The sequence below is a fragment of the Mastigoproctus giganteus genome, unplaced genomic scaffold, assembly GCF_048544385.1.
Source record: "Mastigoproctus giganteus isolate SK-2022 unplaced genomic scaffold, ASM4854438v1 scaffold_92, whole genome shotgun sequence".
In the NCBI taxonomy this organism is placed as follows: Eukaryota; Metazoa; Arthropoda; class Arachnida; order Uropygi; family Thelyphonidae; genus Mastigoproctus; species Mastigoproctus giganteus.
In genome coordinates this window covers 25752-40111 of record NW_028328369.1, presented here as the reverse complement: position 1 = coordinate 40111, position 14360 = coordinate 25752, and the positions used below count along the sequence as shown (strand labels likewise).

At 37.3% G+C, this 14360-nt stretch overlaps 1 protein-coding gene across 1 annotated transcript; it reads right to left on the bottom strand.

Annotated features, from left to right (window-relative positions):
- Window positions 1-13342: 13342 nt before the first annotated feature.
- LOC150074668 (anaphase-promoting complex subunit 15-like) lies at window positions 13343-13830 on the bottom strand. The gene has a single exon (XM_090389501.1). The coding sequence runs from the start codon at window positions 13751-13753 to the stop codon at window positions 13415-13417; it is 339 nt and encodes a 112-aa protein (XP_090245627.1). The 5' UTR covers window positions 13754-13830; the 3' UTR covers window positions 13343-13414.
- Between the last annotated feature and the right edge of the window lie 530 nt (window positions 13831-14360).

Genomic DNA, 14360 nt, shown 5'->3' with positions numbered 1-14360 from the left:
ATAAGCAAACAATTGGAAGAAGAAGCCAGGTCGTTAATGTGGACCAAGTGAACGTCTCACCCCCCTACCCATAGTGCGGCTGCCACGTCCAAGGTGGACACGAGTCCTCAAAATTCGCCTGTATCAGCATTCTCCCCAGTTCTCCTTAGAAACTACTGACGTTGAAATATACAAAAGTCCGTGAAGTTGATCGGTAAGTGCTCCTTCTTCCAATTGTTTGCTTATTTAGGCACCCCGGACTCGTGACACCGCCCCACACACACACATACCTACTCCACACGGATCAATACACCCCTCTTAGGTAGACAGCTCCCGAACCAAATTCCAACAATGCTAGGGTCAAAGAATTATGTAATGTCGTGAATCATCTGTCATGATATTGATCATTGAATCAACTTAGTAAAAGCTAATAAGGTAATGTACCACTACTCAGTTGTCTAAGGGCCCACTCTAAAGAGCTAATTGTAAGGTGTATGGCCAATAACTCTGTTGTCTTGACTCTTGCCCATAACCCACATGTGTGGAACTGTTGTATTGTTAATAATCCTGTTGTTAATTAAAATGTTTATCTATTAGTCTATAAACGTGTCCATGGTCCTTTTATTTACTTGGGGGCATAAACTGAACTAAGAGACATATATAAATAAATAAGTAAACAGATAAATATATATATAGAGAGAGAAATCTAGTTAGAGCAAGAAGTCTCTAAATAAAATAGAACCGACAACAAGCATAAAGGTAGGAATAATCAGCTAAGTAATACCATTTTAATACGGGTTATTGCGGCTCTAGGTCAAAAAGGGAGACACACCCTGGAAAACCTAGGGTATCACACAATGCACTCTAAAGGTCTGACCCTGCAAGTGAAAACAAACCCTTTCCACGATGGGGGCGGATTTGTCCTAGACTCTTCTTTGAGTTGAAAACCACTAGTCCCTAGTTGGAGGTTTAATCGCCAAGTGAGTATTAACTAAAAATTTAGGCCATTTAATGTTGTTATTATAAAGCCAGGGGATTAGACCTCACAACAACTGCATGGACCAGTAAAATGTTCAAACAATATGAGCCTGTGCTAAAAAAACTGCTATATTGAAGGAGGGCAGAATGGTACAAAATTATATGAGTCGAGAAAATTTCTTCACTTTCCTGCAAGGATAGGAACGTCCTCTCCTCCCCACTCTAAAATCGGATTTTTCGCCCAGCAAAACAGACAAACCGACCAGAGGAAATAATCAAATTACACACATAATAAACACAGGTAGATAAGGTAATTCTCCAGTAGTCATAATATGACAGTGTGTTAAGCCTTTTTCTCCTCATGGGATGTTTTCCACACCGTGATGGGTACTGGTACCAAGTTGGTTAAGTCTGGTTACTATTACGCTAAATCAACCCAAATTACCTTTACAAACAAAAGGTTAAGGAACAATACACAAATTTGTATCGCAGGGGAACCTGTAGCAAAAGTCATCTCACATAAGGACTTAGGCTTAACGTAGGATGAGGGCCTCACATTTCAGCATCTATTCGCCACCAAAACGAAGACCTATGCAGCAATGTGGCTGCTACGCCAAGAGCTCACAGGAATACATGATCCTCAGCTAATCATCCGATATGTCCAACGCTGCCTTTATCTCATTCCATTATATTCCTCCATCATCTGGTCCTCAGCGCCCAAAACCCACTTCATCAAATTTCTCAAGTTAGAGTACTGGAGCCGTAGCCTAGTGGTCAGGCGCGCGGGTGCATAAGTACACGTGCCTTGAGTGACCGGGGTTCAAGCCCGTGACTACTGAATACGGTGTTGTTTCTTGTATTCTGTCTATCTTGTGAATTCATCTGACCGTTTGGTCGTCCCGAAGTATAAACAGAAAATTTCTTTAAAATTTATTTAAATGGCTTAACAGCTGCTGCTAGATTCAAGGAGACAGAATACCATCTCTAGATCGGTGCTCTACTCGAATTTAGACGTGATGCATGGGAAACATCAGATTGCTGTCCAATATATTCTAACATTCACTAAACTCATAACCGGACGCATAGCCCCCAGAATGGATGACATCGTTAGGACTCCAAGAACAGCACGACGCTGCCAGACGAACCCTCGGCTTACTCTTGAAACAGGACTGGACAATCTAGGTTGCCTAAGTGCTATATTCCCCGGAAACACTATCCAGCTTATCAACAGACTAGCGATTGATGTAGACAAGTTATGTGACTCAAAAGGATACAAAACAGAGAAACTACAGGAAACTTTCACGTGGATGGAGCTCTCACTTCTACTCCCACTGAAAAAGCTGTACCTAAATTTGTAAATTTGTTTACTATTAAATCGGCTACTGAGATTTGTAAATATTTCATATTTGTGGCTGTTATTTATGTAAGTTTATATCCACTGATTGTAAAACTGATTTATATTTTTCATATTTAATGTAAACTTGTTTATATAGAATGTAAAAAACTAATTGTATTACAGATCGCCCTCCTGGCTGAATGGCCGTGTAAGGGGTACAGACCACATTTATTGGGTCAATAAACTGATTTAATAATAATAATAATAATAATAATAATTATAATTATTATTATTATTATTATTATCACTGCTGTTCAGGAACTCTCTTTCAGTCTTACAGGTATTCAGGCGCTTTGGCACCGTGCTGGTGGTTGATACGGTGATTGAGATGGTCGTTAATTCATCCGTATGCACATTTCTTTGACGTCTTCTCTTAGGTCAGTGTACTTCCTACGATGTTCATAATACAGCTTGCGAAAATAACTTTAACTTGATATGTTTGCAGGAACCATTTTATTCCTCTCAGTTAGGTAGTTTAGCACATAAAATAACAGGTTTTTCCTTGGCCACCAGGATCATCTATTCCAAGTCGCACCCCCTAAAAAAACTGATATAGTTGTATGTAATAAGCAACTTAGTTGTATGCAATAAGCAACTGATGATTACAATGATCTCAGAACTTTCTACAAAAACAGAAACTTGGCTATTATACTAATTTCAGTTTTTCTTTATGTGCATTAGTACAGGTATATGATTCATGAAGGCAAGCTACAGCACCAGCCAAAAAAAAAAAAAAAAATTCAAGTAGTTGACCTCCACTATGACAGATGGAAGTTTGTTCCAACAATCAAGGCTAAAGGCAAATTTCCGTACATCTATTCTACAACTGCCTTTCCTCAATTTGAATTTATGTCCCCTCAAGTGAGTAATCTCAGCACGACGAAGAATCCAATTAGCATTGAACTTGCTCAAACCATTCAAAGCTTTATACACCTCAATCAGATGAACTCGCAGATGCCTAGTCTCCAGACGCTGCAATTTACAGTTAAGCCTTTCTTGGTAACATAAACCCTTTGTCCCACTCACCAACCTCATTGCCCTACTCTATACTCGTTTCAGCAGCTCCATATCCTTCCTCAAATGAAGCTTCCAGACCTGTATGCGGTTCCCAAGGTGTGGCCTGATAATTGCCTTACACAAGGGGATGATCACCTCCTTATCTCTGCTAGAAAAATTCCTATATATCATTGCAAAAGAAACCATGAGCTACTCTTGCAGCCTGTCTGCATTGCTCACAATTCCCCCAGGTCTTTTTCATTCTCTACTACGCTAAGTGTAGTATCACATAGTAGGTACGTTACTCTGGCATTACTGCTACCGATATGCAATTGTTGTTGGGTTTTAGAGCATCGGTGACTAAGACGATGTTGCTCCGTGTCTATTGTCTGTAAATTGTGCATGTTCTGGAGTCGATATTTTGTTTGCTGGATGTAAAAACCGAGTTTCCGGGAGAAAAAACCCTGCTACTCTCACCTGAGACACACTAACTGACCAACATTATCACAGAGAATCATAAACATTCTCCCGTCATCGACGAGATTCAATTCGAACTCAGATATTTTCCACCCACTGTGGGTAGGATGGCGATCCTCCGAACTGTGCTACCACGAGGGCTCCATATACAGTACTTCACATTTGTCAATGTTAACTTCAGTTGCTACCTCTCATCCCATCTGCTCAACTTTTCAAGATCCTGTTGCAGTAGTGTACTGTCATTAACAACCCTGCCAACCTTCGTATTGTCTGAAAAAATGGGACATTAATCCTGATATACCTTCATAAATATCATTGATAAATACAGAAAACAACAATGGGCTCAATACCGAACCCTGGGGAACTCCACTAATAACATTATTCCAAGAAGAGCAGAGTCCATTGATTACTAATATGTCTTTTCCCACTCATCATCCCTTTATCCATAGCAGCAACTTGCCCTTAATGCCATACTGCTCCAATTTCTTCAGTAATCTTCTATGTGCAACAGTTTCAAAAACTTTCTTAAAATCCAAGTATATGATATAAAAATTATGTTTTCATCCAGTTCCTCTGTGTCCACATCATAGCATCCCATCAAATTGGTCAAATAAGACCGTGCTGGTCAAAGAAGACTTTCCCTTAACAAACCCATGCTGTATCTGAACTATAATTGCAGTCTTGTCTAGATGATCCTGCAATGCTTCTTTAACCAGTGACTCCATTATTTTCCCCGGAACACACGTTAAACTAACAGGTCTGTAATTACTCATGTCATCCTTTGTTCCCCCTTTTTGAATTGGAGACACATTTGCACATCCTCAGTCAATAGTGTTCTCCCCTGAATCTAAGGAAGCTCTCTAAATTATAGCCAAGAGTTTGCTTACTTCTTTTGCTGCCTCCTTTAATATAACTGAATAGATTCCATCCACCCCAGGTACCTTTCTTATGTTCAACTTCAACAATTTCTCCTCCACTTTGCTCTCATTCATTAAAAAATCATCTCCCTGGTGGAGTTTGATAAGCTTCTGTCCTTCACTTCCCTACAGAATTTGTAATTCGTGAATGTATATGCAAGATACTCATTCAGTTTTTCAGCTACCTCAGCAGGTCTGTAAATTGCGTGTCCTCTGGTCGATTTACCTGTTTTGCTGGACGAAAAAACCAGTTTCTGGGGTTTTTTCGTTCAGTAACTGGGGGCAATCTTGCTATCTACGCCTGAGACCATCCTTTTTGCACAATATATTTCCCGTCTTCCTGATAATATAGTCACCGACAATAACTAGCTCCTGTGGGACCTGCGCATTCTACCCTGAAGATTGCCGCCATGTTGACTGATGCAAAAGAGTGAGCTGTGGCGTTGATGTGGGCAGCTGAGAGCTTGATGGGACCCCTCATATTAATTCCTTCGAGGGCATCTACTCTACTCTTCAGTCTCTCATGAACCCATCAGAACACCGAGTTGGCACTAATTTCTTGACACTCTGCATCTAGCACACACAAAAACATCCTCCTTGGCTAGATCATGTCCTGTTCTAGACATTCTGCAAACATTTCACAAGTTGCACATTTTTTAAGGCTGTGATGCATCGGAGAATTGTCCCTTTGGCTTTCTTCCCCGAGCCACAGCACTCCCGCTACTTTGTGCTTTGGCACAAATGTGCTTTGTGATATGCCACAAAAAACCTTATCATAGCAGCAGACTTTAAGGTGAAATCGCAATTCTGGTATAGCAGCTTCACTGAGGCCCATATGCTCTTTACAAGAGGAATTTGTGCTCTTACAACTTGTGCATTCACAATAGGCCTAACGAACCGTAGGTCCTCAATAGTTCATGCAGAATCAAATGTTGATGCAACTATAACCTCAATTAACCACTCCAATCATAATCAAGAATATAATGTGAGAACAAACCTAGTCAATAGTGATCACAGATCCATTACTTTTATAGTTACCTTTACCAAATTTGATGCTATGATTACCCAACTACAAGATCTAAAGATTCTCCAGTGATTCCATGGAGCACATAAAATGGAACAAGTTCAAAAAAGTCCAAAACCTGTATTCAATCCAGAAAATATTCAAAATATAAGCTGCTTACCAGCAGCAGAATATACTAGCTATGTGCAAACCATCTTATAAACTGCTTCTTTTTATTCTTCAGAAAATAAATGCACGAGACTTAATTTTGTATCCTGGTAGTCAAACGAGTTGGCTGAATTGTGGTGACAAGTCATGTCACTAGTAGGAATTTTCAAAGGCACCGACACCTTTCAGACCAGGATGTTCCTGCTCAAAAACATTTACATTAAAACACACAAAAAGTATGTTAAAGCAATTGCTGATCATAAAATTCGTTGTTGGCAAAAGTCTGTCTTTCAGGTGGGTAACCCTGATCCTTGGGGATTAATTTACAAAACTACAAGAAACAAAATTCCCAACACAGAGATCTATAATACGGTATTCACCAACTCATTAGCTCTCAACAGTGAAAATGATAACGGAACATTTTTTCCAGTAGATAACCCTTCATCGTGGCAGAGAAGAAAAATGCATGGTATGCATATAAATAAATTATCAGGTGACACAGAGGCCTATGGTAGACATAAATTGGTCTGTAATCAAGTTACAAAGGAGGTTAGGCAATCGAGGCAGACTACAAGAAATCTTTGGATGAAAAGACTTCTTTATTTACATACACTCTAGAAGGAAGGGGATGAATCAGATTGGCCCACTGGATATCAATAGTTCGACTGTTGATGATTCTGCTCAGATAGCTGAAAAACTGAATGAGTATTTTGAATCTACATTCACACATTAGGAATTCTGCAGGGAAGTGGAGGACAGAAGCTTATTAAACTGTAACAGGGAGCTAAATGATTTTGTAATAACTGAGAGCAAAGTAGAGAAGAAATTCCTGAAGTTAAACATAAGAAAGGTAGTGGGGGGATGGGATCTATCCAATTATATTAAAGGAGGCGACAAAGGAACTAAGCAAACCTTTGCCATAATTATGAGAGCATCCTTGGACTCAGGAGAGGTTGCTACGGACTGGAGTTGTGCAAATGTATCCCAATTCACAAAGGGGATCAATGGGTGACATGAGTAATTACAGACCTGTTAGTTTAACTTCTATTCCAAAGAAAATAATGGAGTCACTAGTTAAAGAAGCATCACAGGATCATTTACACAAGACTGCAGTAATAATTCAGACACAGCATGGGTTTGTTAAGGGGAAGTCTTGTCTAACCAATTTGATTGGATACTATGATCTGGTCACAAAGGAACTGGATGCAAAAAATAATTTTGATATCATATACTTGGATTTCAGGAAAGCATTTGATACTGTTGCACATGAAAGACTACTGTACAAATTGGAGCAGTATGGCATTGAGGGTAAGTTGCTAGAGAGTGGCAATTAATGGACACTGCTCTTCATGGACTAATGTTATTAGTGGAGTCCCGCAGGGTTTGGTGTTGGACCCACTGTTGTTTTGTATATTTATCAATGATATTGATGAAGGTATATCAGGCTTAATGTCGAAGTTTGCTGATGATACAAAGGTTGGAAGGGTTGTTAATGACAGTATGCTACTGCAACAGGATCTACAAAAGTTGGGCAGATGGGCTGAGAAATGGCAACTGAAGTTTTGACAAATGCAAAGTACTGCATATGGGTAGCAGTAACCCCAGAGTAATATACCAACTGTGGTACTACACTCAGGGTAGTATAGAATGAAAAAGACCTGGGAGTAATTGTGCAGTCAGATACAAAGTTTTCTGAGCAGTGCAGACAGGCTTCCAGAGCAGGTCATGGGGTCTTGTCAATAATTCACAGGAATTTTGCTAGCAGGGATGGGGGCATGAATATCCCTTTGTACAAGGCAATGGTCAGGCCACACCTTCAGTACTACGTACAGGTCTGGAGGCATCATTTTAGGAAGGATGTAGAATTTCTAGAACGAGTACAGAGAAAGGCAACACACTGGTGAGGGGTAGAATGGGGTGCTCTTACCAAGAAAGGTTTAAGTTCTGCAAATTGCATCATCTGGAGATCAGTCAACTGCAAGGTGATCTGACTGAGGTGTATAATGCCTTCAATGATTTGAGCAGGTTCAATGCTGATGGGATACTTCCTCTTGCTAAGATTACAAACCTGAGGGGTCATAATTTCAAATTGAGGAAAGACAGTTGTAGAATAGATGTGGAAATTTGCCTTTAGCCAACGGGTCATTGATTGCCAGAACAAATTTCCATCTATCAAAGCAGAAGTAGAGTGAATGGTTGGGTGAAGCAGAAATTTTTTTTTTTTTTTTTGGCTAATGGTATATAAGGTGGCTTTGTTATATTATATACCTCTACTAATGCTAATCTATAGAACTCAGTAAAGAAAAATAAAATATTTTTAAATAATAAACTAATATTAAATTAACATTCCATTACAAAAATAAATAATACTATTTTTATTTATTTTAATCAAATTAAAATTTATAAATTCTACTTCTGGTGCAATGCTGGGGGGGGGGGGCAAATACATTAAACAAATCAGGAAATGTTGTTATTATGCATGCTCAGTATGCAAAATACAACAGTGCATAAAGTAGTAAAGCCATACTACATGATGAATATACATGGGACAAATATTTCAGTCTATTTACAGCAGCAGTTGAGTACTGTATATAATTCTTTGAACATGCTGGTTCTGTATGATTTGTCCTCACATAGAAGATAATTTCATGGCATTGAAGAAACTTAGTAAGTATTCTAAGTGCTGTAATGTAAACTGAAAGTTGTAAGGGGGACATATGCTACAGGCTTGAAAGGTGATGTCTTGAATGTAGTGGAAGCTGCTGATAAATTCAGATGGTGCCTTTTACTGGAAAGGTGACCAATGTGTTCACATCAGGTACACCCAGGTTCTGTGCTAGTGGTTTTGCAAGTGTCCAGATATTTCTTGTAGCAACTGCATACTTCCAAGGTGTAACTCTGAGTATTGTGTAAAGGACACCTCTGGGGATAGTGAAAAGATTTACTGCATCTTTGTTTAGCCACATCTGGTATTCAAGGCAAGTGAAGTTATTGACATGACCTTGATGCTGGTGCCCAAATGACTTAGGCAAACACAGCAATATGGAATAAACACACTTTTGCACATACTTAGTGACTAATTTTACACCACAGAAATCCAGTAATTCTTAATGTGTATTATTGTTATTATTAGTAGCATATGATGCAAGGAAGCAAGCTTATAAAGCATCAGCAAAAAAAATCCCACCTACATTACTTGCCCCCCCCCAATAATTTGTCTAGTTCTTCTTTGAATTTATTCAAACTGCCCACCTCCACAACACCAGATGGAAGTTTGTTTCAACAGTCAACCACCCACTGACTGAAGACAAACCTCCTCACATCCATCCTGCAACCACCCTTCCTCGACTATATATTATTCCAAGACAACAGCAAGAATTTTTTTAAAGAGATGCTTTGAAGTGCTTCTAATCTTCCAATCAACAGCTCATTGCCACTATGATTTGATAAATCATAGTGGTGATTGTGCACAAATCAGCAGGGAGTCACCAGTATGTAATAGACTGTACCACTGAAGAAACTTAGTATTGTAAGCACTGTAATGTAAACTGAAAGTTAAGGGGGACATATGCTGCAGGCTTGAAAGGTGATGTCTTGAATGTAGTGGAAGCTGCTGATAAATTCAGATGGTGCCTTTTACTGTAAAGGTGACCACTATGTTCAGTGACACTGTGTTCTAGTGACAAATGCTCTGCCTGTACCAAGTGGAACAACTTTAATCAAAATTCTTTAGAAACAACAGTCTTTTTATCCAAAAAAAATTATTACCCTGACTGCCTAAGTTCAAATTTATGGTTCAAGAGGAGGACGAAATCTATAGGCACTCAAAGTTCTAGGGAAAATTAAACTGCTGTAGAGCAGTGCCCATTTTACTACAACATGGTGCCTTAATAAAGTTTTTTTTTTTTTTTTTAACAACTAGACTTCTTCAATTAAAAAATAATTAATGATACAGAAACCATACTTCAGAATACTAAAATTCACGCTAAGTTTTCTGTTTCTGATGTTTTATTTTCACCAAACATACTACTTTAGCATCTACATAATATATAGATGCTAAAGTAGTATGCAAGGAAGCAAGGAATTATACATAATATTTATGTATAATTGTTGTTATATTATAACAACAATTATACATAAATATTATGTTCATTACTATTCCAGATTTAATATAAAACCTATAAGATGTTAAACAGACCATGAATTGGACTGGATTGTTTTACTTGGTACAAAGGACACTGAGGCTACGATACATTTTTCTCAGCATGATCTATGCTTGTTAGGGGCTATGATACATTTTTATCAGTGCTTGTTAACGGGAGATACTGTTTTTACAGAGATACACGAATATTAGATGATGATATCAAAGCAGTGTTGGATGGGTCAGAAAACTACCAGTTTGGGGGGAAAGAGAAGAATACACAGACTAATAGATTAACTACAGCCACAGGCAGAGGTGAAAGTGATTCTTATACTACATCTACTGAAACAGTTAGCAGCTCGGAAAGCATGGTGTTAGGGATTTCCAGCCCAGCTGTGGATCCTCATGGAGAACAAGTAAACACATGGGCTGTATTAAGATAACTAAGAGTAAGAAAGAACAGGTGCACATGTATACTTGCATGTAGAAGAACAAATGTAACAAACTTCCATCTGTTGTGGAAGTGGGTAGTTTGAATAACATAAGGGATGCAGAATTTGAATATGAGTACAGTGTATAGAAAAGACAGACACACCAGAACAGGAGAGGGAGGAAGGATTACTCTAAGTTAAGAAGCATTTTAAAGCATAAAGCAATGCACTAAGTCAACACAGGTGGCCAGTGCAATGTGGAGACAGTTTGGTGTGACATAAGCACTGCAAAAACAAAAATGAGAGTAGGAGTGCATTATACGCCAAATGGCCAAGATGAGCATAACGAATAACTATATGGAGAAACAGAGTGGGGCCGGTAAATCAGAATGTCTTATAATGGAGATTTTAACTCCCCAGATATTTAACTTGTGGGTTGGTCACTAGCAAGGCTTTTGTGAATTTATATGACGATGCTTTCTACAGCAGCAACAGGCAGCAAGAGGGAGTAATACTCTTGATCTGGTTATCACCAGCAATTCTTTATTCATTAAAAGGCAAAAAACCCATTGTGGCAGTGAACACAGTATACTGATGTGGGATTTACTTAAAAACATAACTACTGTCAAGAGTGGTCTGAGACAGTTTTTAAATTCTGTGCAGTAGGACGAACTGATTATATACCAACAGCAACTTCTAAATGGGAATTCAGAGAAGTAATCGCAGAAGCTACTAGGCTTTTCATACCAATGAAGAAATGTGGTTCAAGGCTTAGTTCAAGACCTAAATGGATGTCAGATGAACTAATAAGACTTGTGGCAAAGAAGAAAAATATATGGAAGAAAAATGCATATAAATTAATAGGTGATAGAGATGCCTATGGTAAATATCAACTAGTCTACAATCAAGTCACAAAAGAGATTAGGCAAGCTAAGGAAGATTACAAGAAGTCTTGGGCAAAGAAATGCAGCATATACTTCTTTACAGTATACAGAAGGGATATCACATTGGAAGTTGATGGTTTAATTGATCTTGCTCAGGTTGCTGACAAACCGAATAGATATTTGGCATCTACATTCACACATGAAGTACTGTTTAAGGAAAGGAATATCAGAAGTTTTTCAAACTGTAACAGGGAGCTGAATGATTTTGTAATATATATCATTTTTGAATAACAGTTGTACTCATTGCATCCATGTGCTGTCCACTCTCTATCTATTAGTAAACCTGCTCTGTATGAGCTATCAGACCTTAATAATATCAACCAGCCATTTAAATTAATTTGCTAGTCTGCTTTACGAAAGTCTAGAGTCCACTGTGCTAAGATGTCACATCTTTCCAAATAGAAAAATGCTGATTGACTGATAAGTCTTAAAATGCTTATCAAAATAATTAAAACCAATTAATGTTACACTTTTTTTTTGTTTTGCAACAATTCCCTTCTACTTAATAATAATAAATTACAGAAAAATCACAGAATCAACCAAAGCACAACTGGGCTACTACTCCTTCAATATGGTGCAGAAGGTAATTCAATGCTACCTAACCAATAAAAGGCTTCAAATCATGAGGAGTAGCAACAGTAGTAATATTAAATAACTAAGTACAGTTACAACTCATTTCAAAAATATAATTAATTACAGAAAACTTTTAAATATATTAGTTAAATATATTTAAATGTTTCATATAATATATTTAAACACATTATTTAATCAAATCAGAAGATGGAAAAATTTTAATTCTCAAATCTGCTAGAGCTTTTCCTGAAAATCTGATTAATTGACATAATTAAAAATATAGCTTCATTAATAATTAAAACATAATATTCTATTTATACTCTGAGATGGCCACACAAGGTCAAGAACATATTTAGCAGTCATGTGATTTTGAACTATGGTCAGTTAAAATGTACATAATAATGTCTCCTCACGCCTGATCACTTGAGCCCTCGTGAGTGGCACAGTTCATTTAATCAATGTCTTCCCCGCACCAAGTGGAAAAGACCCAAGTTCAAATTGTGTTAATGATATAGGAATTTTTATGGGCCTCTTTCACAACATGGCTGAGTTAATCAGTCTCAAGCAAGGGTAGCATGGTTTTTTTCTTTTTCCAAGATATTCTGATTTTTTATCCAGCAAATTGATCACAGAATGCACACAATTTATAGACAATATAAGGTGCAGTTTATAGACATGCTAAGATGCCAAAATGAGAATTTTGGCATGTTAGCATGGCATCTTAGCGAATACAAAAATTCATGATAATAATATACACTTTATTAAGTAAAGCCATACAGCCAATAAAAAAAGTGAATGTGAAAGAACTAAGGATAATATAGATAATGATTTTGTCAGATTACCAGCTGTTATCATCCCAAGCAATTTCTCTTGAATGATGTGAAAATGAATTAAGGAGAAAAGAAAGCCAGAGAACTGCTATTACCATAAATCAAGAAAAATTGGTTACTAAATTTGTAGAAAACTTTTGATATACAGGCAACAAAATATTTGAATGCATGCAAATAAACTGTGCGATATTTTCCGTGTTTCTATTATATGAATTGTTCACTTAAAATAAGCTTGTCCTTGGATTTTCTGAGGTACTGTTAACTGTATGAATTTTTCATTTATCTTCCGATTATTATTTAATCCACAAGTACAATATAATTAATGTAGAAAAATATTTAATAGTTTCAGTTATATGTCAAGCGTTTATATGTCATTCCTTTAAATGTTTTGATAAATCAAATTGTCAATACAATTAACGTAAAGAAAATAATCATACCATGATAAAGGGCCAACGGATATACATCAGGTCACGTTTACCGAACTAATACTTCGCACGCTTAACAAAAAAAAAAAAAAAAAAAAAAGTTTGAATAATTTAAAACACAAAATATCACGTTTATTGAATAAAATTAAATTTCGATTAGTGAAACATCGGGGAGTCAGGGGCGTAACTCGGTGACACAGGAGCATAATTTGGAGAATCTCCATCAAGTTCTTCATCATCATCCTCGTTGCTCTCGCTTTCGTCATCGTCATTATCTTCATCTTCCTCGTCTTCTTCTTCATCATCAAAGTGCTCAGAAGCAGTCTTACCAATGGGCACGAGATCGTTATCCTTCTGCGCAATATCAGTCAAAAAATTCTGGTGTTCCTTCTCCAAAAGAAGCAGTTCAGATTCGTCATCACAGGGCTTATCTACTGCAAACCACACCATGTCGACAACACGTGGAGTGAGGGAAGGAAACAAGGGTGTTGTCATGCTTCCTAATTACCTGTGTAATTAAAATATTTTTAAATAACAGTTCTAGCACTATTCGCTAGTGTTTACAATTAAACTTCTCGATCACTCTGACATCTAGCGATTGTACTATAAAATTTATATTTTCATTGCCAAACAGAAATTGAATGACTGACATCTAGCGGTATAAAATGGGAACACAATTTAATATCTGAATGGAAATGCAATTTAATATCTGATATCGTGACGATTGCTTCTCTACTCATGTTTTTGAAAGATCGAAAATTCGAATTTTTGTCTGCGTAGGAGAGGATTTTTGTATAAAAACAATTTTCATTTTAATATAGTTAGCGTCTCAAGCAGTGATAAATTCAGTCCGATAGAGAAATTTCCCTTGCCGTGAGATTATTATTTATAATAAAAAAAAAAAAAATAATAATAATAATAATAATAATAATAATAATAATAAATTTAACCTGAAAGATTACTTCCAGAAACACACAGCAGCACTCCACCAGGCCATAAGGAAGATAGACAAGCGGTATACTCCACTCAACCTAAGCGAGGAGTTCTCCCCCAACCAGGAGGTACAAAGGAAGCTAGAAAGATGGACAGAGAAGACACTCCA

Bases quoted from the DNA above. Each gene is read 5' to 3' on its own strand.
- LOC150074668 (XM_090389501.1), bottom strand. From the start codon at position 13,753: ATGACAACACCCTTGTTTCCTTCCCTCACTCCACGTGTTGTCGACATG.